General features: G+C 48.9%; 3 protein-coding genes across 5 annotated transcripts in view; 2 read left to right on the top strand and 1 right to left on the bottom strand.

The window, feature by feature from the left end:
* The window catches only part of CFAP57 (cilia and flagella associated protein 57), a 22,717-nt gene extending 15,105 nt beyond the window's left edge, over positions 1-7,612 (top strand). The window contains exons 17-22 of the mRNA XM_017824768.1: positions 33-176; positions 1,318-1,434; positions 2,330-2,464; positions 2,548-2,691; positions 5,963-6,089; positions 6,388-7,612. Of these exons, the coding sequence (XP_017680257.1) occupies positions 33-176; positions 1,318-1,434; positions 2,330-2,464; positions 2,548-2,691; positions 5,963-6,089; positions 6,388-6,566 (846 nt within the window). The 3' untranslated portion in view covers positions 6,567-7,612. The remainder of the gene's footprint in view (positions 1-32; positions 177-1,317; positions 1,435-2,329; positions 2,465-2,547; positions 2,692-5,962; positions 6,090-6,387) is intronic.
* Positions 7,613-11,592: 3,980 nt separating this feature from the next.
* TMEM125 (transmembrane protein 125) lies at positions 11,593-18,856 on the top strand. 3 transcript variants are annotated; one of them, XM_017824599.1, is made up of 2 exons: positions 11,593-11,672; positions 15,548-18,856. In XM_017824599.1, exon 2 carries the CDS (start codon positions 15,860-15,862, stop codon positions 16,520-16,522), a length of 663 nt encoding a protein of 220 aa, XP_017680088.1. In that variant the 5' UTR covers positions 11,593-11,672; positions 15,548-15,859; the 3' UTR covers positions 16,523-18,856. The 3 variants fall into 3 exon arrangements, with proteins under 3 accessions (XP_017680088.1, XP_017680086.1, XP_017680087.1); XM_017824597.1 differs by lacking the exon at positions 11,593-11,672 and adding an exon at positions 15,138-15,380; XM_017824598.1 differs by lacking the exon at positions 11,593-11,672 and adding an exon at positions 15,138-15,432.
* Positions 18,857-21,021: 2,165 nt separating this feature from the next.
* On the bottom strand, positions 21,022-24,541 carry CUNH1orf210 (chromosome unknown C1orf210 homolog). The gene is made up of 4 exons (XM_017824588.1): positions 24,254-24,541; positions 22,874-23,381; positions 22,154-22,300; positions 21,022-21,761 (listed from the first exon to the last, which is right to left on the bottom strand). Exons 1-4 carry the CDS (start codon positions 24,338-24,340, stop codon positions 21,424-21,426), a joined length of 1,080 nt encoding a protein of 359 aa, XP_017680077.1. The 5' UTR covers positions 24,341-24,541; the 3' UTR covers positions 21,022-21,423.
* Positions 24,542-26,045: the final 1,504 nt, after the last annotated feature.

Below are 26,045 nucleotides of genomic sequence, written 5' to 3'. Positions count from 1 at the left end.
CTGATTCAGATCTCTGCACCGATTTCTTCCAGGAGAAGCATATATATGACCTAAAAATGAAAAATCAGGAACTGCAAAATTTCAAGTTCGTACTGAGTTTCAAAATAGAGGAGTTTAAGAAGCAAATAGAGTCACGTGAAAATGATATTAAAACAATGAAGGAACAGATCCAGGAGGTGAGTAACACTCTCATTTGGCCTCTGCTTCTAAGCCCTTTGTCTGAATACAAAGGTGACCCAAAAAGTCTCATGAAAGATTTCACCCAGTTTGCTCCTTGGCTTCGTTCAAGGATACACAGCACTGATTCAATATCTTTGCAGCTGATAAAAATATTTGGACAAAACAGCTGCTATTTAGTTTTCTATCACGTGCTACCAGTGAACAACATGGTTATTTCCTGTTTCACTATTTAATTCTAGATTTTGCTTAAAAATAGATCTTATCCATATGTGGTTGCCCTCCACGTGCCCTATAAGTTTTGCAAGACAGTGCTTTTGCTGATCTGGGGAAGAGAGAGCGAACTTCTTCTCTCAGAAAAGTTGCAGATTTGTGGAAACATAACTCTGCTTAGGGCTTAGGTACATGGACAAATTACATTCATCATACATGGGAAATTTGCATGTATTCATACTTAGCTTGCAGTAAATTCATTGAGGCAATTTATTTGTGATAAAAACTTACTATGATCTCTCCATAGATCATAGCCAAACTAGGATTATGGTGACATAGCTAATCAATCACATATAAGTTTTCATAAGTCTGTTTATTCAGAACAGCCTTTAAAATAAACTGAAAACTAGTGAACAGTTTGTATGTACTTCAGACTAGCATGATGAAATCCCTGTTGTCTCTTCTGGTCACCATGTTATGCCAGTTAAATGCTGTAGTACCCTTATTACTTTCTTCCTGTGTGTTCTATGTATGTACCCACAGCTTTTCAATTCATTTGTTTCTTTTCAGTATCAGGTTCTACTTATTGTTGCCCTTAATCTTTCCAGTATCGACTGTTCATTTCTATCTCATCCATTTTTATTCAGATGGAACAGTAAAGCTCCAGTTCAGCTCCAGGAAATGAAGGGGCATCACATAATTTAAATAAATGTAGCTCAAAAGGGAGCTGCACATTAATTTTTGTGCTTTCTGTGTGTTCTGACAGAGGGCAGTGTTGTTCTAAAATTGACGGTTTTCGTGTTGTAATTCAAACTGAAGGGGGAGCTACTCCCTCAAGTCTGTATTTCCAGTCTGCGGCTTTCCTGTTTTGTGTTGTTTTTTCATGTCTCCTCTTAGTCCTGATTTCCTCCTCCTGCTTCCTTTCAGATGGAGGAGGAGCTGGAAGGATTCCACAAGGAGAGCACGCAGTTGAAGCTGAACATCACACAACTGCAACAGAAACTAAAGGCGTCTTATCGCGAGATGGACAAAGAGAGGCAGAAGGTATGGGGTACAACCACTGTGCAGCTCCTACAGAACGTTTGTGGGAACAGAACACTGGTGGAGCATTAATTTGAGCAGATACTTCAGGGATACTGTGTCCAAGGACCAAGAGAGTCTGTGGTCAGTGGGGACAAAGAAAACTTCCAAGCCTGCAGCCAGGTTAGAGAGTTGATATTAGAAAAACAATCCAGTTATTTAAGTGTCAACACATATTCTCCTGGGTTTAACAGAAAACTGAGGCAAATGCTTAACAAATTACCTGTTCCTGCCCAAGCTTGAAATCTGGGGACACTCGGCCTAACCAGGAGCAGCATGTAGGATACCACCTAGGCATTTGTAGGATGAAATAAAGTGTCAGGTCTTTAATGGAGAAGTAAAGGACCCCTTGTTTGACAACAAGCACATCAGACATGAGGGAGGAAAAGGGACTGCTGGTGAAGGTGGAGGAGCTTGGCAGGCAGTGCAGGAGTGAGGAAGCAGGTGGAGGGACCAAGAGAGAATGAAAATGCAATCTTGATGTGAAATCAGCAAGTTGTGCAAGTCTCTGATAAGTGTTTTGACCCTAGCCTTCTCTTGACAACTGTTGTTTCTAAATAAGAATGTAGGGTCCATAATAAACCACTGGTTTTCAGATGACATCTCTAGATGCTGGCACTTAGATTGCCTAATGCAAGTATCTTATTATTACTGCTAAAATCTAGAACTGCTGTTCAACTTGTAGTGGTCACATCCCCAGTGGGTTTTGTGATTAATTTATTTTTTAATAAATGAAATGGAAGTGAAATATATGAGAGTTTTCACCAGTTCCCCTACACTTTCTAGAAACTTTCTAGAACTCTTCTAGAAAGAGTGTTCTGATGAACCAAGTAAAAATGTGACCGCCTCATTCTTGCAGAAGCAAGATATGGAAACCGTCATCAAACGATTTAAAGCAGATCTTCACAACTGTGTGGGCTTCATTCAGGATTCCAGAAAAATGAAGGATGGTATCCGTGAACTCTACAGCAAGTATGTGCAGCAATCAGACGTGGTGAGTCAGGACCTTTGCCTTGTCCTTGCAGGTCGTTTTGTCTGATTGTGTAATTACTGAGGCAAAATGCTGTGCCCTCTCAGGTGGAGGCTGAAGCAGTGGACACAGATTTGCAGAAGCAGTACATGAAACAGCAAGAGTATCATGAGAGGAGTTTGGCAGTTTTAAAAAAGAAGGTGCTGAAGGATCAGGAAATGCACCAAGCTGCTTACATGCGCCTCGTGCAGGTAATAAGCCTTTTCCTTGTGGTATGAAGGGATAACAGAGGAAGTGGCTGCACAAAACACACCTTAGTAGCCTTACTGTTATGGTTTCTTAGGACTTTGAAACAGTTCTGGTTGCCTTCCTTGCCAGAAATTCCTAAATTTTTCAAGTGCTTCCATTAAATATTCAGAACAAAAAGAGCATGATCTCTAAAGTCAGAAATTGCTGCTGGTTTGTGGATACTTTTGTTTATCTCCCACTCCCTAATGTAAAAGGAGATAGGGAACCTCCTCTGTCTGGATATTTTTAAAGAAATTAATGTACTTATTTTTTATTTCAAACAGTATTTATAATTGCCATCACAGTCAATTTGCCCCTGTCTGAGTGTCAACCTGTACTTGCTATGTGGTAGTGTTTAGGAACTAATTTTGGAGGAAGAAAAGGAAAAAAACTTACTTTCCTTGGCCACACAGTCCCATGCCTACTTATCTGAATGCAGAAGAACTTTCTGGTTTTCACATCCAGGTTTTTCAAGGAAGTTCAGAAATACAAATGCCTATTTGTACTAAGATCTCTTGCTCAGAACCCTTGTTCCTTACAGGGCAAGGTAAACTTGTGACTGCTGGGGTCAAAGATCCAATTTGTTTTCATCTGGAGTGAGAGGATCTAAAGCCCCACACCACACACCCTCGGAGGACAGCTTTTCTAGTTTCTTCTTACCATAATCTCCTTCTGCCCAGTCAGCATTTCCTTTTCCCCTCACTAGTCCTTTCATCATTGTTACTTTATTATGCTTCCTCAGGATCATTAGAACTCGGCCCCCTCCTTAGTCATCTGTTCTTTGCTGTTTATTCATAATTTGCTTCTTCAGGGCTAGACAGCAGTGATCTTCTTCCCTTCCCTATTTTAATTTTTTTTACCCCTCTGTGAGTTAGATGTTTCCTTTGGCACAAAAGGAGATGGCTGCAGAAAATAACCTGAAGAATTTCCTTGCTGGAATAGGGTGACAGATGGTGTTCATAATGATAATACTTGATGTCTTGGATCAGTAAGCCTAACATGAAATGATGATTAAAACCAAATTAATAAAACATCTGGAAGATGAAGATATCAAAGATTCTAACCAGCCTGGTTTCTTCAAAGAAAAAGCAATTCTCTGAAGTCCAGTAGATTAATGAGGCTTTACAGCCAGGAGGAATTATCGTGGTCTTCCAGTCCTTCACAGGGGGCTTTCAAGACTAGTTTAGACAAACTTCTGTCAGGACTTGCTTTGAAAAAGTAAATGACATCTTGACAATCTTCTAGCTCTGTTTTTCTGTTGTTCCTCAGTTGCTCTTACATTTTCAGAGTTATGCATTCCTCTTTGAGTGATTATTCATAGGTACATTCCACTAGTGACTGCTGCAACGGATGATTAGAACTGTCAAGATAATTGTAATTATTCTTACCAATTGACAAGTTGCTTGTTATACAACTATTAGTTTTCCCTCCAGCCTTCTGTATTTGTCACTTGGATACACAAGAGCAGAGACACTGAATAATCCTGAAGTCATGCTGCTTGAACTGAAGCCCATATAGGATGATCTTTTCTCTATGTCCTACCTGTCTCTGACAGTCAGCATGTAGGGACTCCCTAGGCTGCAGATTGCATCCAGACATCCTATGCAGTTGGACTTGATGGCCTCATCCTCCATGCATTTGATCAGTTCCCTTTTCTGAAACAATTGGTTCTTTGCCACAGCACCCTGTGACAGTGAGTTTTTTCCCATGAACATTTGTTTTAATCCATTCTATGACCACTGCATTACAGTGCAAGCTTTCTGTCAGAGTGCAAAGATTGAACTAAAGGCTAATCTCTCTGCAGAGAAGGCTTCTTCAGTGTCAACCAGCAGCCTTTTAGCACCCAGCAAACCAAAGTTATTGCTGCCAACCTGAACTCGAGTGCATCTATCTACAGATAGTTGCAGTAAGCTTTGTACCTTGTTACTAACCACTTTCCAGTTGTGTGGTGCCAATACTTTTATAAGTATGCTGTAAGGAACTGAATCATATGCCTTGCATAATCTTTTATGGTAACATAATTATCAACCAAAATCATAATTAAAAAAAAAAAAAAAAACAAAACCCAAATCCAAGATTTGAAGACATCTTTTTCATGGGAAAATTTCATTAATCCTTGTTCTTATCTCCTGTTGTTTTAGTGGATTCCCTACAGCTTGAGACTGGTATTATGTGAGGTACCCAAAGCATGCCTTTTTGCCATTTATCTTTTTTAAATATTGACACTTATGATGAAATTCCAGGGGTTGGAGTGGTGCTGTCTTCCAAACTTCTAAAAAAACCACCACAGGTGGCTGAAATAGTTGATATTCTTGATTCAAGTATGATGGCAACTCTTTAATATTTGCCTTAGTTATTGAGGTGATAAGGTATTTTACTGTCTTTGTAAGAGGCAAATATACAATTCTACTTCTGTCTCTTGAATTCAAAAAAGAAATATTTAGTTAATGGTGCTCCTGTTTCTGAATCATGAACAACAGTTTTATCATCCTTCACTAGTATTACCCCATACTGGTTTTGCTGAAGTCTTTGAATCTGTTGCAACAACGGGTGAAGTACATTTACTGGTACTTCCACAGCTCCTTCAGCAAAATGCTTCATGGTAGGCTACTAAAAAAATTGGAGTATTGAACTTTTATGGGCTGAAAACTGACTTAAAAAAGAACAAAAGACAAATACTTGGCTAACTTCTCCTCATGTTAGCAGTACATATCTCAAGTCTCCATGTACTTTATATATTCCTTAATAATTCAGGGGGGGTGTTGAAAAGTGATGTCTGCTCAGAACTGATGAAAAGGGCTTTGAATAACTGCAAGGAGATGCAGATAATTTAAGTGAACAAATGCATACTGACAAATGAAAAGCAAAATAATACACACTGGAGGGAGAGATGGGAATTCTTCACATTAATTCTGAATTAATTGGATCAATCTAGGAAGAGCCCTGAGCTTCCCTGTGGAATTGGCAAGGAAGATGATACCTTGGAGTGCAGCTGCAGTCAGAAAAGCAAAACAAATATTAGTTTATTGAGCTAATGTGCTTTGAATACTGTCATGTTTTGTGTCAAATCTACTGTGGCTTTATCTGAAATGTGTGCTGTACTGATTGCCCTGTATCTTCTGCTGGTGATACTGATTCTGCACTGTCCACTGTCCCTCTCAATGACATGAAGATACATATTGCTCAGCCAGATGGTACCTGTGCTTTTCCTTATATAGCATAATGTTTTTGCAGGAAAATGTGAGTCTGATTAAGGAAATCAATGACTTGAGGCAAGAACTGAAGGTGGCCAACACCCAGGTGCACGACCTCCGGGCAGCACTGAGATTAAACAAGAAAAAGAAAGCAATTCAGGACACAGGTGAATAGTGCTTCTTGTGTTTACCATATTACAGAAGCCCTTTTTGTCCTTGATGAACAATTCCATTAGCTTGTCTGCCTGGTGATACCTGTTATATTGTAAATGTAATTTATATATATATATAAAATAAATTGTATATTATATTATATATATTATAAATTGTATAAGCTGCTAAATACTGCAGAATCTTACTATTTAGATCGACTGCTTCAGCCCTGAAAGATGCCTTCCCTTGTTCATGCCAAAGAACTGTATGAGCAGGACCTTTGTTACTGTCCTCTCTGATTTTATCTTCTAGCTCCCTCCAGTGAACTGCTGTCTGGCCCAGCTGTCCTGAGGTTGAATCCAGAGATGGAAAGTGAGAAAATCATAGAAATTCAGCAGCTAGAAATTCAATATCTGCGAGACCAAATCCAGGAGAAGGGGCAAGTCCTGAACTGTCCAAGTTCAGTCTCCTTTAGTCAGAAATCTTCCTGAGCTGAATCTGGAAAGAAGCTGCAAGACACAGCAACACTGACCCGGTTCAAGGATGCCTTACATAATTATATCCTCCTGGCAAGATTAGAAATGCAACAGCATAGATTAGACTTCCATGATCCTATACTCTACCACTAGAAGCATGTGTGCAACACTCACTGCTCTGAACACTTCTATTCTCCTGGAATCCGCCCTTTCCATGAGACTTAGGAGCCAAGAGAAAAAAATAAATTTGTGTGAGTGCAAGACTAATCTTTGTGCCTTCATGCTGGGGCAGGTAGTCACCTTTCTCTTGAAAACTAATGTGTCCTAGTTGAGAAGAGCTGGTCAAACTCTGTAAGCCTTTTCTGCTAGAATTCTAATTTGGTGTGGCTGTGCTGCAAAATTCAACGTCAGCCTTTTGTTTTCCAGGAATGAATTGCCTGTGTCCATACAAAGGACTGCTGCTATTCCTAGCAGGTATCCAGTCAGAGACTAACAATCAGTTACCTTGTGAGGGCAACCTTTGACTCAAGCACACCTGAGCTAGCGCCCTTGCTCAAGCCTCTGCCTCCTGTCTAGAGATTAGTTGCCTCATCTGCAGCAATAATTTCAGCAGGACAAAAAGACAGCCCAGTTTCAGACTGTGAAATCTGGAATAAAGTCCAAACCTTATGTCATAACTCTTCTGTAACTTTGATAAGTTGATTTTTTTCCTTGTCTTTTTTCCAACATCCACAATCCCTTTAATTCAGTTTTTCAGTGAAATTCTCCAAATAAGTCACTCTGCAAAGTACTCATGTACAGAAAAAGGCAGGGAGTCATTTCTTTAATAATGAGGGGTAAAAAAATTAAATTTTTCATCTTTGGTTGTTGGTGCATGACACACGGTCTCACTGAGGAGTACTTCACATACATCAGAAGTTGAAGCTACTGACTGAGCATGGAACTGTTTGGTGTTATAACAGCCAGTATTGTTACTGTTTGTCTTCCTATCCTGAACTGTAGAAAAGTGACAAGTGCTCTCCACATACTCCTAATAATATTACACAGAAGATGATGGTGCCAAGGCTGGGTAACATGTAAGCTGCATTACCATTAGAGATACTGGATTCATTTCCAGGGTAACACCATGGCAAAATAGATGGTTCCATGAGCTCCTATGACTTTGGAGACTCCAGCTGAGTGCTTTGTCCATGAACATGGAATTAAGTTTCTTTAGTCTTGTTTTTTTTTTCCATTTTGCATCTTCAACCTGTATGAAGCATGGGTTTCACAGGAGCAAAAGGAAGAAATTAGGATGGAATTAGTCTGTTAATGGGCTATCTTAACACTCTTTCTTCCTCCTCCCCTCCCCATATAATCATCTTGATACTTCCTGTACAGAAAGAGGATGTAATTAATGTAATTAGTAAATATTTTAGAAACTAGTTCCCTCTTAAATTTTCAGCACACACCCATTTTAATTTGCTAGGCTCCCATGTGGTGTAATTTTCCCCTCTCTCTGTCAGAATAAATTGAGTGGTAGAATCATAGAACGCACTGCTTTAACAGTAGTGGTTTAGAGAAATGGAATCAATCTTTCTGAAAAAGAAGAACCTTGTCCTAATATACAGGTGAAGAATTATTTCGAAATGGTGACTGATGTGCTTAATAATATGCCCCTGTGTCACCCTCATTAGAGAGATTTTAAAGGCAATACAGGGCCTGTCAGATGAAGCCTTAAGTAAGCACCTGCCAAACTAGGCTGAAAAGGATTTTGAACTTGATCTTAGCAGCTAAGAGGTAGCTAAAACATTGCTTGTATAGGGGAACATTAAAAGTCAGGCACAGCAGAGTGTTACAAGTGAGGTTTATCAAAGATCTGCTGGAAGCAAAGTAGCTGTACAAGCCCCTTCTATACTGGGAAAACCAGACAAAGGTCAAACTCCCACGCATATGCTGTAGAAATGTTGTAGAATAAGTTGTAACTGGATTATGGTTTTGTGGGCTAATGGTCTTCTAAATTCTCTCAGGGTGCAAAGACACTTTCTGCTTTCATCCTCCCTTGATCCGGATTGTTCTGTTTCTCCTTTTATCTCTAAATGAGCTGGAAAGCATCTCATGCTCTTATAAAGCTACAGCCCATTCTTTTAAGTGAATATATGGTTATCTTTAAATGTGAATAAGGTTTCCCCTTGGATGACTTTGTTAACTGGGCCAACTAAAAGACCAGGTTTTTCTGAGTAAGGTCATTCTCATTGTTTAAGGGTGTTTGTATAACAAAACTCACCACATCTCCTTTGCTGTTTTAGGTTTAGGACAACCTCTGGATTGATGATATTTCACAAATTTCAAAAGATCTCTCAGATTTTTCTCAGACAAATTCCTGAAGCTGTCACACTCCTTGGTTTCTATTTGATTAGCATATCCTAAGCTTCCCTACTCATAGCCTGCTAAAAAAACTAGCATGTGGCTTAATGTCTGAGCCTCCCTTTCCATTAACTGGACAAGAGCTGTTGTTCAGTCCCATTTTCTTCTTCCTGCATCTCCCAGGAGATTTTCCAACTGCTCAGACTATCAGTAATGATCCCTTCTGCTATGATGAAGCCCAGCCATGAAGGAGGGGATATCACTAAGCCTGGGAATCCCATTCCTCTACTGACTTCTGCGTTCTTGCTACTCCCTTTTTTATTCTTCATCTCTTAAACGGATCCTTTTCTGTTTCCCTAATTCCTCTCAAAGTGGTTATCCTTTTCTTTCCATGGACTTACCAGGAAGTCAGCTCTTCTGCAGCACAGTAGGCTCTGCTGGTGCTGCTGTCTCCTAGCAAGGGGTTCTGCAGCTGCCTTGTCGTGGGAAGATGACACCACAATGACATCTTGCCTGACTTAAGTGCCTGCCTGGACTAATGCCATGGAAAGATTCAGGTCTGATATGACCAGATGGCCCTAGCCTATACAGTAGTGCAGGAGCTGCTTTATTTAATGCCACATAATACCAAATATTTGCTGAATGTGTCAAATCTTCCCTAGCACTGCCAACCTGGCTGCAGGCTTTCTCTCACCTTGCTGCCTGGGAGCTGCTCCCTGGCTCCGGCACCCCTTCCCCTCCAGCTGGGAGGAAATGAGCCACCTTCCAGGATCGGTGTGTGGCCAGAGGCCAGATCCTGCCCGAGGAGGGAGGGGTAGGACCTGCACACCGGCGCGGCTCTGGAGCCTCTCCAAGAGCAGCAGTAGGTTTGCTGGGACGCCACCCTGCTGGGGAATGCACCTGCCCGGGCGAGAGGTGAGGGCTCGCAGCCCATCCTTGGCGCTGCCGCGTCGCACCGGGACGGGGAGCCGGCAGGGGCACCGCACCTGCTTCTTGGCAGGCAGCTGCAAGAGGAAAGGGAGAGATTTTCCCCCTGGGCTCCCTCGGTAGCTGGATCCAGTGGAAAGAAAGCCAGGAAAAAGCATCGCTGCCAGCCAGGAGCAGGAAGCTGTGCCGGGTTGTCGCGTGTGGGCAGCAGGTGAGTGATCCCTCCTCCCCGGGAGTTGTGCCGTGCGGGAAGGGACGCGCTTCGCCAGGAGCTGCCGGCAGGTTTGGGGGCTGCCTCAGACCTACTTCTTAAGAGATCCTGCCTCTTGCCTCCACTGCGTTTCTTCCTTGCACCATTGTGTTTCCTCTCAGCAGGTAAAGCTTGGGAGTTTCTTGTTCCTTTGGGACTTCCAGGCCGCCCTCGGCAGAGGTGCATCAGGACAGGCTCTGCGGGGTCAGGATAATGGATGCCTGTTATGCACGCAGGGAGGAAGGGGGAACACGAGACTTTGTAATGGAGCATGCCAAAGCTATCTAGATTTGTGTAAAAAGCAGCTGCACACTGACCCTGTTACAACAAGCCCTCCACCACCCTTAACCCTTGAGCCCCTAGGCTTGGAGGGGGACAGTCCACCATCACCCAGGGCTTCCCTGGGGCTTCCCAAAGGGTGTCTCGTGGCAGGAGCACTGGTGGGATGCTCACTTCTAGGAAAGCATTATCCCTCTGGCAGGGTAGAGAGGGTGGTCTCTCCCCACAGGTACAGATTAAGCTGCATAGCTTTGCATGAATTTTGAGAAGCCCGGGAAAGGAGGAATGCTGGGAATTGGTGTTTGGTGTAGCAGTGAAAAGAGCTTGAGTCTCTTGCTAGGGTTTTGGGTGAGACAGGCATGCCACATGAAGGCCCCATTACTCCTATTCTTTGCAGGTTCCTCTGTCCCCAGTCCTGAGTTCTCAGGAGAAGAGAGGAAACCTTCCCACATGCTCCCAGGGACACAGACAGGCCTTGAGCACTATGACATTCAGAGCTTCTGATTTGTGCATTGTCAGTAATTCAGGCATAAAACGAGATACATGAGCTTCGTTCTCTTTTAGCCTACTGGGGAGTTAGAATCGAATTGAATACGCTTAGGAAGCATTTCTTTACTGAGAGGATGGTCAAACACTGAAACAGCCTTCCTAGAGAGGTGGTCAATACTCCAAGCCTGTCAGTATTTAAGAGGCATTTGGGCAATGCTCTTAATAATATGCCTGAATTTATTCAGCCCTGAATTGGTCAGGCAATTGGATTAGATTATCATTTTAGGTCCTCTTCAATTGAAATAGAATAGACAGAACAGAATAGACAAACTGGAATACAGCAGACAGAACAGAATATCTTGTTTTGGTTGGAAGGGATCTACAACAATTCAGGAATGACTCTCTTGATAAAGAAATGCTTCCTAAAGCGTTGGAAGTTGGAAAAATTACAAGAAATTATGGGGAAAAATTTATGCCTGTTCTGGACTAAAGGTTTCTGTGCGGCACAGAGGGGTGGCAAGTCCATCCCAAACAGGCTATGGCCAGACCTGGCCAAGAAGCAAATAAGCTGTGAGGCACTGGGGAGGCAGGGGACTGTGATGGCTTTGGATTTGTTTGAGATTGTGAGGCTCTGTTGGCTCTCATCTAGTTTGCTCATGCAAATCATTTTATGTGTTGTTATTTTACAACAGATCTTGCTGACTCTTCCAGTCTCCGTGATGCTCACAAAGTCCACATAAGGCTGCATAAAACCCTTCCAAGGCTGGAAGTACAAGGAAGCACTGCAGGAGCCTGTCCCACCCCCAGACTTCCCCTCCTGAAACTTGTGGGTAAGGAATGTCTCAAGGGGTACCCTGGGTTCAGGTTCAGCGAGAGGAGGAAAGTGAGGAGTATTTCAACAACTGAATTGTATGTGCCTCTGAAATTAAAGTGTTAATTAACATACAGTCCCCGGCCTGTCTGTCAGATATCAGGCAGTCAGACATAAAGAGTTTATAAGTAAATAAATATATGCATATATCATTCTGAGGCATTCAGCCAGTGTGCATCTTCCACACCTGCAGCCAGGAGTGGCCAGAAAACTGTTGATGATGACCCTCAGTTTCCAGTTAAATGCTGTCAGAGCGGGGAAAAAAAAAAACAAAAGGAAAAACATGAACATTTTTGTTGTCCTACATTCCCAGTGTTTTCCTGTTCTTCCTCCCCAGCTGCCAGCCAGCAGTGGGGAAGGACAGAGTGTCATTTTTTTCCTGAAACGTGCCCTTTGGACATAAAGCATAGTGTGGCTGGGCTGGTCCTCTCCTCCTTTTTCTCTTGCACACAGAGACGGAAGCACTGAAGGTTCTGGGTTCAGTAGTGAGTTAGAGATTAATGACCTGTGATACGTGCTGTCAAAAAGCTAATCTGATGGCTTAAGCTCCCAAGGGGTCTGTATGATGGTCTGTCCCAGATGAGGTAGCCCAAAGAACACCAACAGAAAAGGCCACAGCTGTGGAAAGGCTGTCCTTCTCCCTCATGGCAGAGCAGGCAGCCATATCCCTTCCTTTCTCTTGATCTGATCTGGGCAAACTGATGTGCTGCATAATGCCAAGAAACGAGATCAGTAGATCTGGTGAGGTCTGGTTTCATCCCTTCTCCAAGGAGTGGTGGGTGACAGCTTTGGTTTAACGTATAGAGAGATTTTTCTGAAGAGGATGGGAGGCAATGCAGCCAGTCTGAGGAATGGAAAATTGTAGCTAGATTTAAGGAAGAATGTGTTCCTGGTGAGGGTGTTTCAACACTGCAATGATTCCTGAGGGGCTGTGGATCCTCCATCCTTGGCACTTGAGTGGATGGGGCCCTGAGCTACCCAGTCTGACTTCTAGGTTAACTCTGCTTTAAGCAGGGGAATGAGTGACTTCACAAGGTCCCATCCCACCTGAATTACTCTGTGATTCTAAGCGTAAAAATACTGTTAGTAGTAGCACAAACCCTCACAGTCTAGGGAAGCTCAAGCATGTGTGGATTCTTACAGAACAAGGGTTATATTCCCAGAACATTTTCAAACTGGCAGAAGGAAACATTAAAGCACACTGCAGTGGAAGCCTTTGCCTCTCCAAATCAGTTGTTTAATAGGGGTTAATGTAACACTGGGAAACTCTCCAAATCATTTGTTTAATAGAGGTTAATATAACACTGGAAAATATGTGCTCATAGAGGTGACACCTTATTTTTTTCCCTCAGCCAGATGCTCCTACAGTTTTATCTCTTGCTCCCTGCCCTTCTTCTGAGCAAATAAAAAATTAAGATGGTTAACTTTTAAAGAGTAATATGAGAATGCAGTGCTGTACCTTGATTTTTGGTCACATTTTCCCTCGTTGTGGTTTGTGCTGTTGTGGTTTTTTTGTTTACTGTTTGACTTACAACTTGTGTGCACAACTTGGGTCAAGCAGCAGAAGGACACAGACTTTGCACTTCTTCAAGATTTATGTTTTCTCAGTCCAAAATCTCAATCTAATCTACAAATTTGCTATCTACTAGACTCACCCATTTGGAGATAAGGCACCTCTGAGCTTGGAGAAGGAAAGGCAGGAGGAAGCAGTGTTTAGCACCAAGCTGATTTGCATAGGCTGGGAAACAACTCTGGACTCAACATCTTTTCACTCCTCTGCTTTGAAAGTGCCCCGTGACATCCTCACCTTCTCAGGGACCCGTGTCCTGGGCACACGTGGACAGCACAAGGTATCTGCTGTCTCATGCAAACTCAGAGCCCCAGCAGGCACAGATCAGCCTGCTCAGCCACAGCTCTTTTCCCTCTCTAATTGATGCTTTCTGATTGTTCTGGCTCTAGCCAGGAGCTGTAGATCTCTCACAGGCCTCCCAGCAACTGTACCCTCTGGAGCCTGGGTTTCTGTGCCCCAGCCCTCTCCCTGCCCAGGCAATCCAAGCAGCAGGAGCCATGCAGGGAACAGCCCTGTGTGCAGCTCAGGGGGTGTGATGGGTCCCGGGCCTGCAAACCCGCAATGGTTACAGACTTCCTGGACACGTGCTGCCTCTGGCAGTGTGCCCTGAGCCACGTCCAAAGTGACCTCATGCTCCATCACAGCCGGGGAGTGACTCAGGAGGAGCTTGGCCTGACACTGTCAGGCAGTGTCTGGTTCGGGCACCCCCCACACTATTGTCCTCCCTCTCCCCCCACCCTGTGTTGGCTGGTCCCCAAGGGAAGGGGATTTTGAGGTGTTTGCTGGCAGCAAAGGCAATGCCACAAGGGGATGTGGTCTGTGGGGACTGTCTGGGAACAGGGAGAGCAATGGAAGGAACGATCCCTGGTGTGTGCAGAGCTGCCATGTGTGGAGGTCACAAATTGTCCCAGCCTGTGTAATGAGCCCCGAGTCCCAGCGCCACACAGAGCAGGGCACGAAGACAAACAGAGTGTGCTTGGCATGGGCTGACGGGCTGATGAGAGCCATTTCCAGCAGGCAGGGTGCTGAGTGGCTGTCCCTCCACCCAGGAGAAGTGACACAGCTCTGACACAAGGGACCTGCGTCAGTTCCTGTCCCTGCCATGGGCTCCTGCAGGGCTCAGAGCAGTCCGTGTGTGTCTGCCTGTGATAGTCAAGGGGGTATCATCCTGTCTGGGAGGTGGCCACAGAGGCAGTTCTTGGGTCTCCAGTGTCTGCCCCATGACTTCAGGGCACACCTGAGATGCTCCTGCCGTGTCCTCCCCAGCACTTCTCCTTGATTTGGGTACGAGCTGTTCTAGAGGGTCCCTGTGGTGCTGTGGGACCAGCTGGGGCACTGACGTGCCAGGGAGGCACATTATGTGAGAGAAACTCAAGTTTTTTCCACTCTTGGTGTAAAACTGTACTCAGAGAAGCACTGAGGGGAATCAGGACACTGGGGACACGAGGCTTGGAAGCCGGGCTGTGGGCTGAGGAAGGTGCTGTGCCGAGGGGAGCCCAGCTAAGCACAGCACCTCAGAGCCTCCCTCCACGCTGCAGCCACCACCGCCCTTCCCCTGCTCCCCTCCAGTGGTGAAGTGTTTCACGGACCAGCAGAGAGGAGAGCAAAGTCTCGGGGTGCCTGGTCCCAGCTGTCAGACAGCTCTTTCCAGGGCAGATGTAACTGGAGATGTAACCACCATATTTCTTTAAGGAACTTGTGAGGGGAAACCACTGGCAGTGCAGGGGTAGAGACAAGGCTGAGAACGTGCAGCAAAGGCAGCTCTCGCTCTTCCAGCGGCTGGAATGGAAGGGTTAAACCCTGGTCCTGACCCCCACCTCCTGCTGTCCTTCTGGGCAGCAGAGCCAGTTGGTGACAAGAGGCTGATGCTGATGAGGGAGCATGTGAAGTCAGAGCTGTGAATGGGGCTTTATCCCAGGAGGGACCTGCCTCTGCTCTGTCCCTGCCCTGCTGCCAGCACCAGCTGCAGGCAGAGTCCTGTGGGCAGCAATGTGCCAGTAGCCTCTGAGCAGGGCACATGGGGCTGGGGAGGCAGGAGACTCACCCTTGGGCCAGGCTGAGGTTCCCCCGAAGTGCGTGGAGGTCTCCTGGGAAGATGTATGTGGATGATCTGTTCTCCAACGCACAGGGCTTTTGTGAGGGAGGCAGGGTGAGGTCTGCAGGCCAGCCTGGAGCAGCCAAGGCCCAGGGTTCGGCAGGGGATTGATTGGTACAGGGGAGCAGGGTCTCTGTTTAATGAAATCTTCTCTTCTTGACTCTTTCAGATGAAAGGTACAGGAAAGGAAGGACACAGCCCCGGTTATTCCCTTATGGTGCTGCTCTGGGAATGCTCCACTATGTTCCACAGCCGTGCCTGGATGGTGGGCTCAATCTCAGCACATGGACCGTAGCTCTCCAGGTGGCACCACTGCAGAAGGAAACTCCATGAGGATCCAAAGAATGAGACAGAGACATCACTGCTCGAGAAATGTAGCTGCCTTCACCACTGCTGCTGCCTTGAACCTCCACTTTGCCATAAGGGTGTAGATTCATCTGTGCAACCACCCCACTGTGCCCTCCTCACCCAGCTGCCCACCATGCCAGAGCTGGCAGAGCTGAGCAGCCCCCGCACCCCTGCAGACGCAGACCACATCCAGAGGAACATCTTGGAGGAGCATGTGGAGCTCTGGTGGTTCCAGGACCCTAAAAAGTCCATCCTGTGCTACGGGATGGCTGTGGTGCTGATCCTGGCCTGTGGGATCGGGGGCATCATCCTGCTTTACAGCACTAGCAGCCGGTCTGGAGAGTGGCGACTGGCCGTGGGCACCACGCTCTGCCTCCTGGCCCTGCTCGTGCTGCTGAAGCAGCTGCTGAGCTCTGCAATCCAGGACATGAACTGCATCCGCAGCCGGGATCAGATCGAGCTCCTGAAGAGCGGGGGCTTCTCGGACTGCCTGGTGCTGCTGCTCAGCGCCCTGGTGCTGCTGGTCTGTGGGGTCGTGCTCACCATCCTCTCCACCACGACCATGCAGCTCAGCCCCGCGCGGCCGCTGGCCAGCATGTTCACCAGCGGGGTCGTCCTCCTGACTGCTGGCAGCGCCATCCTGCTCTGCCTGCTGCTCTACCTGCTCTGCACCTCCTGCCGCCGGGCCGCTCCTCGGAGCCTGGAGACCGGCGAGATCCGCGTCTTCACCATCTCCGGCCGCCTCGCTGGGAGCAGGCGGCTGCCTCCCACCTCCAGCATGGCCAACCTGATCTGACCCAGGACACCTCTGCGTGAGCCTCGGTGGATACAACCTGTCAGTGCTGGCCTTTCCTGAAGGAAGGGCGAGAGCTGTGATGTGCCTTGTGCTTCTGCCAGGGATGACTGGCATTTGCTTTGCTGATGGCACAGGAGAGACTTGGGGTGCCTGGACGGGCTCTGGGACCTGCTGTGTTGGGCGTGCAGTGCTGGCCTGGTTGGTGTTTTATCTCCTCAAACCTCCTGTGACAGCTGCTCCTGCCCGGCTGTGACCCGTGTCACAGAGTGAAGGTGAGCCTGTCCTGTACCCCTGGGGACCCCAGTACTCGCTTGGTTCCTGCAGGTCCTGGAACTGTCACACGCTCTCCTGGCAGGAGAGGCTGTGATTGTGGGTGGTATAAAACCACCCTGTGCTCTGTGCAGGGCCTCCAGCTCCTGAGCGAAGTAGAGCCTCCAGCAGCTGGTGAATGGCAGGAAATACTCTGTGTCAGCAGGCATGAGGCACAGGCAAAGGGAGCCTGGTGGGAGGTATGGCTGCAGGGCCTGCTCCCAAGAAAGCACCTGTGTGTCTGTGGGAGTGAGTGTGGGATTTGTATGGGATTCTTTGTGCCAGAGCCACAGCATGGCTGGACCTCACATGAAATTCTGTTTGTGTTTGCAATGCCAGGATCTCTTCCACCTGTGGCTTATCAAAGGGGTGATCAAGGGGTGTCAGGGCCCTGACAGGTTACCCATGCTGGACTGTGTGTTGGGGCTCTGTTATCACACCAGCATCAGCCACGTGAGCCACAAACAGCAAGGTGCAGTGGCTGGGGGATGGTGATGGAATGCCTGAATCCCAGGGCTGGAGCTCTCTGCAAGAGTGGTGAGAGAGGCTGTGCCCTCCCACTGCAGTTTCCCAAGCAGATACACCTCTGTTGCCAGGAGCCCTGCAGCTCATCCCAGTCCCTGCCTGTTTCTATGCTGTTTCTGTCTACCAAGTGCTGCAGCTCCTGCAGGGCAAAAAAGTTTTTCTGCTGTCACTTGGGCCTTACCTGGAGTTTTTCTAGTGTTTTATCTCTATAAGGTGTCTATCTCCAAGGTGTCCTTTCCAGAGGCAGACTAACAATTCACCCCAGGAGCTTTTCCTGTGATTTGAGACTAATTTACCTGTCAAAATTCTCATTTCCTTCAGAGACCTACTAACCCATTTCTTGCCCTTTCCATTGACATATATCCTAACCTCCAAGCAAAGCTGCTCCTGCAAAACCTTCTCTTCATCTTCCTGTCTGCTCCCATCTCCCCCTCATCTGAGCTGCTCTGCCCCAGATGTTGGTTTTGCTCATTATTTGCCAAGTTTCCTCTGCAATGGCACAAGACTGAGCTATTACTTTTTAGTGCTTGGTAGCAAATTCATTTGGAAGAGGATGGTAGCTCATTCCTTTACTAAAAGCACAAATCACTGTCTCCACACCTGGAGGCAGTGTCAGGGTTCACCATTGGTGAGCCCCACAAGGTATATGCTGGACAATGAAGGCTTCATCCTTTCACAGCTCCAGACCCGATGCAGTGAGATCACATGAGGGCACATCTGTATTCATCTGCTCTTGCCCTGCTCCTGCTGGCTTTCCTTCCCTTGAAGCCTTGGATTGTTTTCCCCAAAATATGGATACATCATTTGGGCTTTTCTTTCTGTATCTCTATTATTTTTACATTTTCCTCTGCCCCTTTCTCTTCATCTGTAGATTTTATTAAACTGCTGTTTCCTCTTCTCTCTGCATCTCCTCCCTTAACCTGCCCAAGAGCTCAGAGGGTGTAACAGAGCTCAGATCTTTCTGTGCTAAATCTCTTCAAAGCAAAGAGCTGTCCTTCCCCTCTGGGCTGTTTGGCCTCAGGTCCAGCAGGGACCACTGTGCATACACAGGGAGGGACAGGCCAGAGCTGGACAGTTCTGCACCATCACCACTGCTGGTGCTCTGCACGTCTGTGTCAGTGCCTGTGCAGTTGTGCCAGGCTGCACCCCCTCTGCCTGCATCAGTGCTCCAGCAGTTACTCCCCGCTCCCCCAACCCGCACGTGTGGACAGGCCACAGCTGCCTCTGCCCCAGCTGTTTTGCACATCTGGGCATTTCTGTGAAGATGCGTGGCTGTGCCCAGCTCGCAGCTCCGCGCTGCCTGCGTGTCACTGTGAATCCTCCTCCCCTCCAGAGCCCCTTCAAAATGTGCCCCAAGTGCCTGTGAATTATGCCAGACAAGGGTGATCATGGGCCGTGTCAGCAACCCAAGGAGAGAATGGCTGAGAACAGACTGTGCCTGAAGATGATGGTTTGGGTGTCCGTTGCCCAGAGGGACAGCCTGTGCTGCCCCAGTCACTGACTCACCTCTGCAGCAGGGGTACTGGTTTGTGTCTTCCTCAGTTCCTGTGTTGTGTGTGGAAATACATAATAAAGTGTTAGAGAAGCTGACTGTGTTGAAGCTGATGCTTGAGTGCCGGCCTCTCTGTACATCAGGAGGTGGCAGGGCTTTGCAAAGCTGGCCTCTGCTCAGGCTGGGCCCAAGGCAGAAACCATGACATCCCAGGGTCCCTCCTGTGGCTGTGCTTTTGGATTATTGGCTGGTGTGTGGCAAATGCCACCATGGCCCCAAAACCTTATTTCCTGATACATGACCCCCGCCTCCAAGTGCAGGTCCCTCTGCCTAAGGACCCGGATGTAGCCGGATCCCCTCTGTGAACCTGTGACCTCGCCGTGACCCTGAAAGATGCTCACATGGAGCACACAAAGCTTCCTGAATATGTCAGTGCTGGCTGGTTTGTTTACAGAGAAGCTCTTTTACCCTGGGGCAGGGCTGAGCCTTGTGGCAGCAGCTGCTCCCTGCAAGGAGCCTGGAACCAGTCTGCCTGCATACCTGCTCCCAGTCCCGTCCCCAGCCTCAGCCACAGTCCTTCTGGCACCTTCCTGGGCTGAACCCCTTGAGAAGGATCCTCTTTTTCTGCTCTGACCCCTTGTAATCCCAGCTCTGCATGCCAGGTGTATTTCCCTCCCTGTGAGCTGCCAGGCTCGTGCCCACTTGCACTGGAGCTGCCTGGAGAGGGGGCATTAAAAACTGCACATGAAAACCAGACGTGTCAGCTTGGTTAAAAAATAAATGGGTGGGCCTGCCAGCAGGGTCAAAGTAGACAAGCAACCCACCACTAGGTACTGAGGGACAAGAGTGAGTGAGATCCTGGATAAATAAGCCTGGCCACTCGTAGTTTTAATCTCTTTTAAGACATCACTGAGATTAAAAAGAAAATACTGCATCTAGTGTGAGTTCATGTGATTGAAAAGCATGTTGAAAATACCCTCCAAAACATAAATGAAATGCATTTTCCCAGCCCACAGATTTAAGTCTCCTATCTTACCTGAAAGATATCAAAAATTTCCAAAAATTACAGTAGGTAATGTATTTTCATGGGTAGTTGATGAGCCCAGAAGGCAAACCACAAGACAGTGACTGCAAAAGTAAAGCTTAGTTTAGAAATATTTAAGAGCAAAATATTCATGAAATTTTTAAAAATATTTAAGAAATATTTAAGAGCAAAAACTGGCCGACAACTGAAAGGAAGCCAGCAAGTTTTCCTCCTCCGCATGGCTTAAAATGTCACATTTGCTGTCTGGGCTGTATTGCCCATCCAGTGCCTGACTCATTTGTCCTCTTTGGTTCACACTCTCTGAGGTGTATTATTTACCTTTGTATACACTGTGCTCTATAAATGTCTTAATGAGTGAAGAAACAGAAAGGCAGTTAACAGTGAAACGGATTTGAAGGAGGTGGTGGAATTGACTGTGTGGCAGGGCTGCAAGAAATGCTGTCCCTGTGTTGATACTTCACTCTCTGGAGCGTGAGGAAGAGATTCCCGAGCTATCAGGCATGGTAAAGACTGGGCTGTGCCCTGGGAAATCTTCCCAACCGGATGGTACCAGCCTTATGAATCACTTACCAAGGAGAGCAAATGTTTCTGCTTCTCCCTGCTTTTAACCCCAGCATAACCCATGCAGGCACAGCCGACTGCAGCAGGAACAACTTGCAGTTACCTGTGTCTCATGTGCTGTTTATCGTACCACAAAGATGACAGGAATGCAAAAATTACAACGTTCCTGTAACTCCACGGTTAGAGATGCACTCAGGACTCTGTAATGGGAGCCGAGGCACGGGGCCGTCTCGGCCCAGCGCACGTGGCTGCCTGACACAGCAACTGGCACCACTGAAAAATCTGCACAGCTCTGCAGAGCTGACAGGGGAAAGGTAAGTGTCTTTCAGCATGTCTTGCTGGAGAGGGAAGAGAGAAAAGGAAGAAGGGCTACAGTGGGAATCACAGATTCACAGAATCATTTAGGTTCAAAAAGACCTCTGAGGTCATCCCTTCTAACACTGGGAAGTTAACAAGGAATGTATTTATGGTTCTTGAAAGCACATGCAAAAAAAGCCACACCCCGGCTGGGGGTCTCCTCCCAGCACTGCCACGGGGAGAGTCCCAACAAACCATTGCAGGCAGAAGCAGGGCTAAATCATGATTTAATCACACCCCAGAGTGACAACACATTGAGGGACAGAACAGGGCTGGGTCTGGTGCAGTGGGGCCAGTGCCCAAGACCCCACAGAGAGCACCAGGGCAGAGTCCTGGGCACAATGGGTACTATCTCCTTCATCCTCAGCATCCGAGCAAGGCTGGGAAAGCAGCAGCAGGTCTGGTGTCCCTGTGACAGTGCAACCTGTTGGCGTCATGCTGGGGCACTGTGGGGCTGGCTGCCTTCAGCCTCCATCACCATTCCCTGCCCATCCCTCTCTCCCCTCCTCTCTGCTCCTTTCCTCCTGCCCTCAAACATGTGGGGTCAAAAACCAAGGGGATGGAGCTACGGAGATGACAAGAGGCTGCAGCAGTGGTGGCTGAGTTGTGAGCTCAGATGGAGAGATGCGAGTCCCGCTCCTGTTTGTCTGGCAGCTGCTCGCTGGGCTGGATGTAGTTGTCCTCGATGAAGCCATCATCATCCTCAGCTTGCATGTCAGCTTGCACAGAGCCCCTGTCCCAGCTGCTGCTGTCCTCCATGGGGCTGCCTCCAATGGAGCTGATTTCAGGCAGCGGTCGGTGGCGGTAGCTGGTGAAGTTCTTGTGGACAAGCTTGCACTTGGCAGCCAGTGCGATCAGGATGGAGATGCCGACTGCTGTCACCAGGAATGCCACCAGGTATGGCCAGCTCCTTCCCCCCTTCCCAGTGGCAGGCAGCGTGGTGGCGGTGGCTGTGGCACAGGAAAGGCACATGGTCAGCCTGTGGCACACCCGGTGCTCCCCATCCGCCAGCCCTGTGCCTGTCTGCAGAGTGCAGCCAGCACTGGATTGCTTTCCTTAGGAGCAACGTAAATGCTCCTCACCAAGGGTGTGTGAGCACTGAGGGCAAAAGCCTGACAGCTGTCTGACACTGGTGCCCACCGCTGTGGAGTCCGTGTTCCACATGGCTTTGGGGCACCTGCTAACTCTTCTGTCATGAAGCCAGCGAACACCTCCAGGTGGTGACCACCCTCCCCACCAAGCCACTGCATCTGCACTGTGTCTCCACCTGCAGTCCCTCCCGTGGAACAGAGGGCAGGAGGGAGCTAGACCTTACAGGCACCTCTGAATCTGCACAACTTACTGTCGTTCTGGGTCACTGTGATCTGCTGTGCCGTGCTAAGCGCACGAGGAAACCGGTGCTTCATCCAGCAGCCCAGGTCCTGGGAATCCAGAGCTGCGATCTCCTGGCCCCGCAGCCCCGGGGGCGACACGCAGGTCACCTGCACGGCTGGGGGACAAGTGGGCTAAGGTGAGACAGGAGGCTTCACCCATCCCCTCCCAGTTTAGAGAAGATGATCTCTGCTTGCTCCTGGGTGGATGGGACACATTGCAAAGTGCTCCTGGCTCTGCCCTCCAGCCTCACCAGCCCTCAGCATATTGTAAGGCACAACCAAAGGAAAAATTCCCTGACCAAGGAACTATGCAAGTGTGTGACTGTGATTAGCAGGCTCCTTTTAATTGAACAATGACAAAATCATGGATACTGAGAGGAACTGCACTGCTTTGCCCTGGGAGCCGAGCTCAGATGGTGGGAGCCTGACCTGGCTCCACAGGAGGAGCTGCCAAGCCCTCTGCAGCTCTTGAAAATGTGGTCACTCCACAGAGTTACATAAAGATGGATTTAGGGGCTGAAGTGTACATGCAGCCCCTTTCTTGGAAGAGTGACTAAATTATCCTGCTAGGTCTCTGGAGAGCCATTTCAGAGCCCGTGCAGGGGTTGGAGTGAAAGGATCAAGCAGAACCCCTAACCCAGAGTTCCTCCCGCCCGACACCTCTCCTGCCACCTGCTCCATCCGCTCACCTTTCCTGAGCTGCAGCCACTGCTGCAGGGGGTGCGCGGTGCAGTCGCAGACCCAGGGGTTTCCTTCCAGACGGACCTGCGGGACTGTCTCCATCAGCTGCAGGCTCCAAGTGTCCATGGAGACCAGCTCATTGTGCTGCAGGTCCAGGTGGAAAAGAGACTTCAGTGGCAGGAGGAAAGAGACATCAAGCTCTTGCAAGCTGTTGTTTCTTAGGATCAGTGTGTGCAAGTTTCCCAGGCCCTGGAAAGTGTCCCTGTGGAGGGAGGTGATGCCGCAGTTGCTCAGGTCCAGCAGACGCAGCGCCCCGAGGTTGGAGAAGGTTGCTGGGCTCAGCGTTGGCATGGCATTGCTAGAGAGGTTGAGAGAGCGCAGGGAAGGGAAATGCATCAGGAGAGTCCTGTCACGGGGCATGACCAAGGAGTTGAAGGAGAGGTCCAAACTGGTGATGTTTCTTGGAAGGGAACTTGGAGCGTGCTGAAGGCTCTTCCCACTGCAGTCGGCCCATCCCTGGGAAAAGAGCTACTGTCTGAGATGGGCTGTCCTTGCTGGGGAGTATCTCTAGAGTGAGACTCCCCAGAAGTTCAAATTATTTACCCTTGCAGAATTTATGAAAAGCAAAGACACAAGCAATTTAACACAAAACACATGAGCTGCCAGATTGGTGTGGGCCTGGATAAATAGAGAAAGATGTGCAGGACAGCCGGGGACTGAGAGCAGCTGACTGAAGGAGTAAAGGAGGAGCATGCAGGGCTGGGAGGAAAACCCAGAGATATGAAGTGGGTGCAAAGGGACCAGGTTGTCACCCTTCTGTCCTTCCTTACTGGGAAGTTATCATACAGGGTCAGCTTGCAGAGGGCCTTCCTCTTCCTCCCCTGGATCCCGACATCCAGGCCCCTGGGGAGCTCTTCCATGACACAAGGGCATCCTCCCAGCTGGGGCAGGGAAGTAGGTGAGCCCTGCCCATTGGAAAGGCAGGCAGGCAGCCGGCTGGGCTGCAGAGCTGTGGGCACCTGCACCAAGCACCCGTGGCTCAGATGAGGCTTTGTCAGCCCTCCCATGCTTTGGTGAACAGGTTGTGTGGTCTGGTGAACAGGCTGGACAACGTGGTCAGCCTGAGGCTGGGAGCAGGACAGCCAGGCTCTAGGTGTGGGTGAACCACTCCTGTGGCTGGTGGCCACTGGCACAGCACATCTCCTAGTTAACTCCACTGGCTCTCATGGTTTTCAATGCTCATCTTCTCTTGAGTTGTGCAGACCAGGAGCTGCCTGCCAGGCCCTGCTGCCCCGTGGGCACCCCAGCTGTGCTGGCAGGACCAGAAGCAGGGTGCCCCTGCCCACCCCCTGCTGCCACCCATGCCAGAGCCCCCTCCGCCCTCCTACCTGGTGGTCAAGGCTGCAGGGATGTCCTGTCACCACTGCCCAGGCACAGAGGAGGCTGCAGACCCCGAGCAGGCAGGCAGGAGCCATTTGGTTCCAGGAAACTTCCGGGCAGAAAAACAAGTTTCAGGGAAAGCTGAGAAGCCGGCAGAGCCGGCTGTGCTGGGCGAGGTGTGGCCGCGGCCACACGGCCCAGGGCCCCCACCGAGCCCCTGCACCCCGGCGGCACAGCCCTGCAGACCACCAGAGCCTGGGAGCCAGCCTGGCTGCCGCCCTGGCCCCGCTCCCTCCCGAGCTGGGCGCGGGTGAAAGGTGGCAGTGCCAGTTACACATTAACCACCGCACCCCGCCACCTCCCACCCCTGTGGCCTCCTGTGATCGGTGACCAGGGGACCACCAGCATCTGCCTGATGGACCACGGGATGCCATGGGGACTGCCTGGGTGGGAGCAGGACACTGGGAGGTGCTGGGGGGCCAAAGGAGGGGGAGGAAGCACCTCTGTGACACCTGCCCCGAGATGCCGTGCTCAAGGAGAGCAGCCTGAGCCTGGCCCAGGTGCTGTGCCGGCTGCTGTGTCCCGGCTCCACACATCCAGGGCAGGAGCGCACAGCCAGCCTCAGACAGACAAGGTGGGGCTGAGGCAGCATGAAAGTGTCCTACAGGAAAATAAGAGTCTTATTAAGATTCAGGCAGAAAAGTGTTTAAAACATGCAGCAAACTGGCAGGTCTCTGAGCCTGGCAGCAGCTCAGTGAGCAGCACCTGGCTGTGAAAGTCCCAGAGGAGAGGAGTGCCTCACCACCTCCAGCACCTCCTTTGCAGACCTGCCATGGAGTCAGTGAAAGTCTAGGAAATCTTGTCAAAGTAGCATCTCATGGGTGTTTGTTGGTGCAAGGTTGGGTGAGAGACCTGCTCCCAATGCCCATGGGTGCTGGGGCAGGTGAGTGGGCGAGGGCTGGCAGAGCCACAGCCCAGGCAGGGGAAGTGCTGGCAGCACCTGCTCCAGGCTTTGCCTCTGCAGGAAGAGGGAGCCCCAAGCTCTCTTCCCTGCTCCCTATTCCCTGGTCCCACTCCTGCTCAGTGACAGGAAGCCGCCTGCCAACAAGAGCACTGTGGAGCTGCAGTTTCCACCCATCGGTGACTGGGACAGGGTGGCCCCTCTTCCCCCAGCTGCCAAAGGGCTCCTCCACAGCTGCACGTCCCACCCTTTCCTCAGGGAGAGGGCTTCCCAGCAGCCTGTCCTTCATCCTGTAGGCATGTGCTGGATGCCAACGCAACTAGACAGCTCCTGCTCCCCAGTTGCCCTGCCAATGCCACCAGGTGGGCTAGGAATGCTTGGCCACCCTGCTCCCGGGATGCTCCTACGCCTCGTGGCAGCAGCCCTTAGCCCAGCTTGTGGGGCCTCCCCAGGACCCTCTGTGCGTGTAAAACAAAAGAAGCATCTAGAGGAGCGGGGCTAGAAAATGTTGCTGGGTCAGCCCAGTCCCTCAGTGGATTTGCAGGGCGTTTGCATTTCCTATCAGGAAACGTATCGGTGTGTTATGGTTTCTGGCATGTGGTGCCATGCATTAGAACGTGCAAATGATAACAAAAAGGAATATTTTTATCAGTCTCTGGGGTTTTTTTTAGTCTAACATGATTCATCAAAAAAAGTTGAGGTCTGAAAATTCAGCAGAAATTCAGCTGCTTTCAGTGTGCTGTGGGTTGGGCAACTGGAGTTTTCCATGTTACAGGAGAGCACGTGTGGGGAGCTGCTCTGGCTGTGCTCAGCTGTACCTATCTGGTTCCTCCTCTGGA

This window comes from Lepidothrix coronata, unplaced genomic scaffold (assembly GCF_001604755.1).
Source record: "Lepidothrix coronata isolate B3197 unplaced genomic scaffold, Lepidothrix_coronata-1.0 Scaffold112, whole genome shotgun sequence".
NCBI lineage: Eukaryota > Metazoa > Chordata > Aves > Passeriformes > Pipridae > Lepidothrix > Lepidothrix coronata.
The sequence above is the reverse complement of the archived record's forward strand: the minus strand, read 5'-3'. Positions and strand labels throughout refer to the sequence as shown.

Coding starts and splice junctions, on each gene's coding strand:
- TMEM125 (XM_017824599.1), top strand. CDS start 15,860: ATGCCAGAGCTGGCAGAGCTGAGCAGCCCCCGCACCCCTGCAGACGCA.
- CUNH1orf210 (XM_017824588.1), bottom strand. CDS start 24,340: ATGGCTCCTGCCTGCCTGCTCGGGGTCTGCAGCCTCCTCTGTGCCTGG. Junction 23,382..24,253: donor CCTGCAGCCTTGACCACCAG/GTAGGAGGGCGG, acceptor CTCTTTTCCCAG/GGATGGGCCGACTGCAGTGG. Junction 21,762..22,153: donor CACAGTGACCCAGAACGACA/GTAAGTTGTGCA, acceptor CCTGTGCCACAG/CCACCGCCACCACGCTGCCT.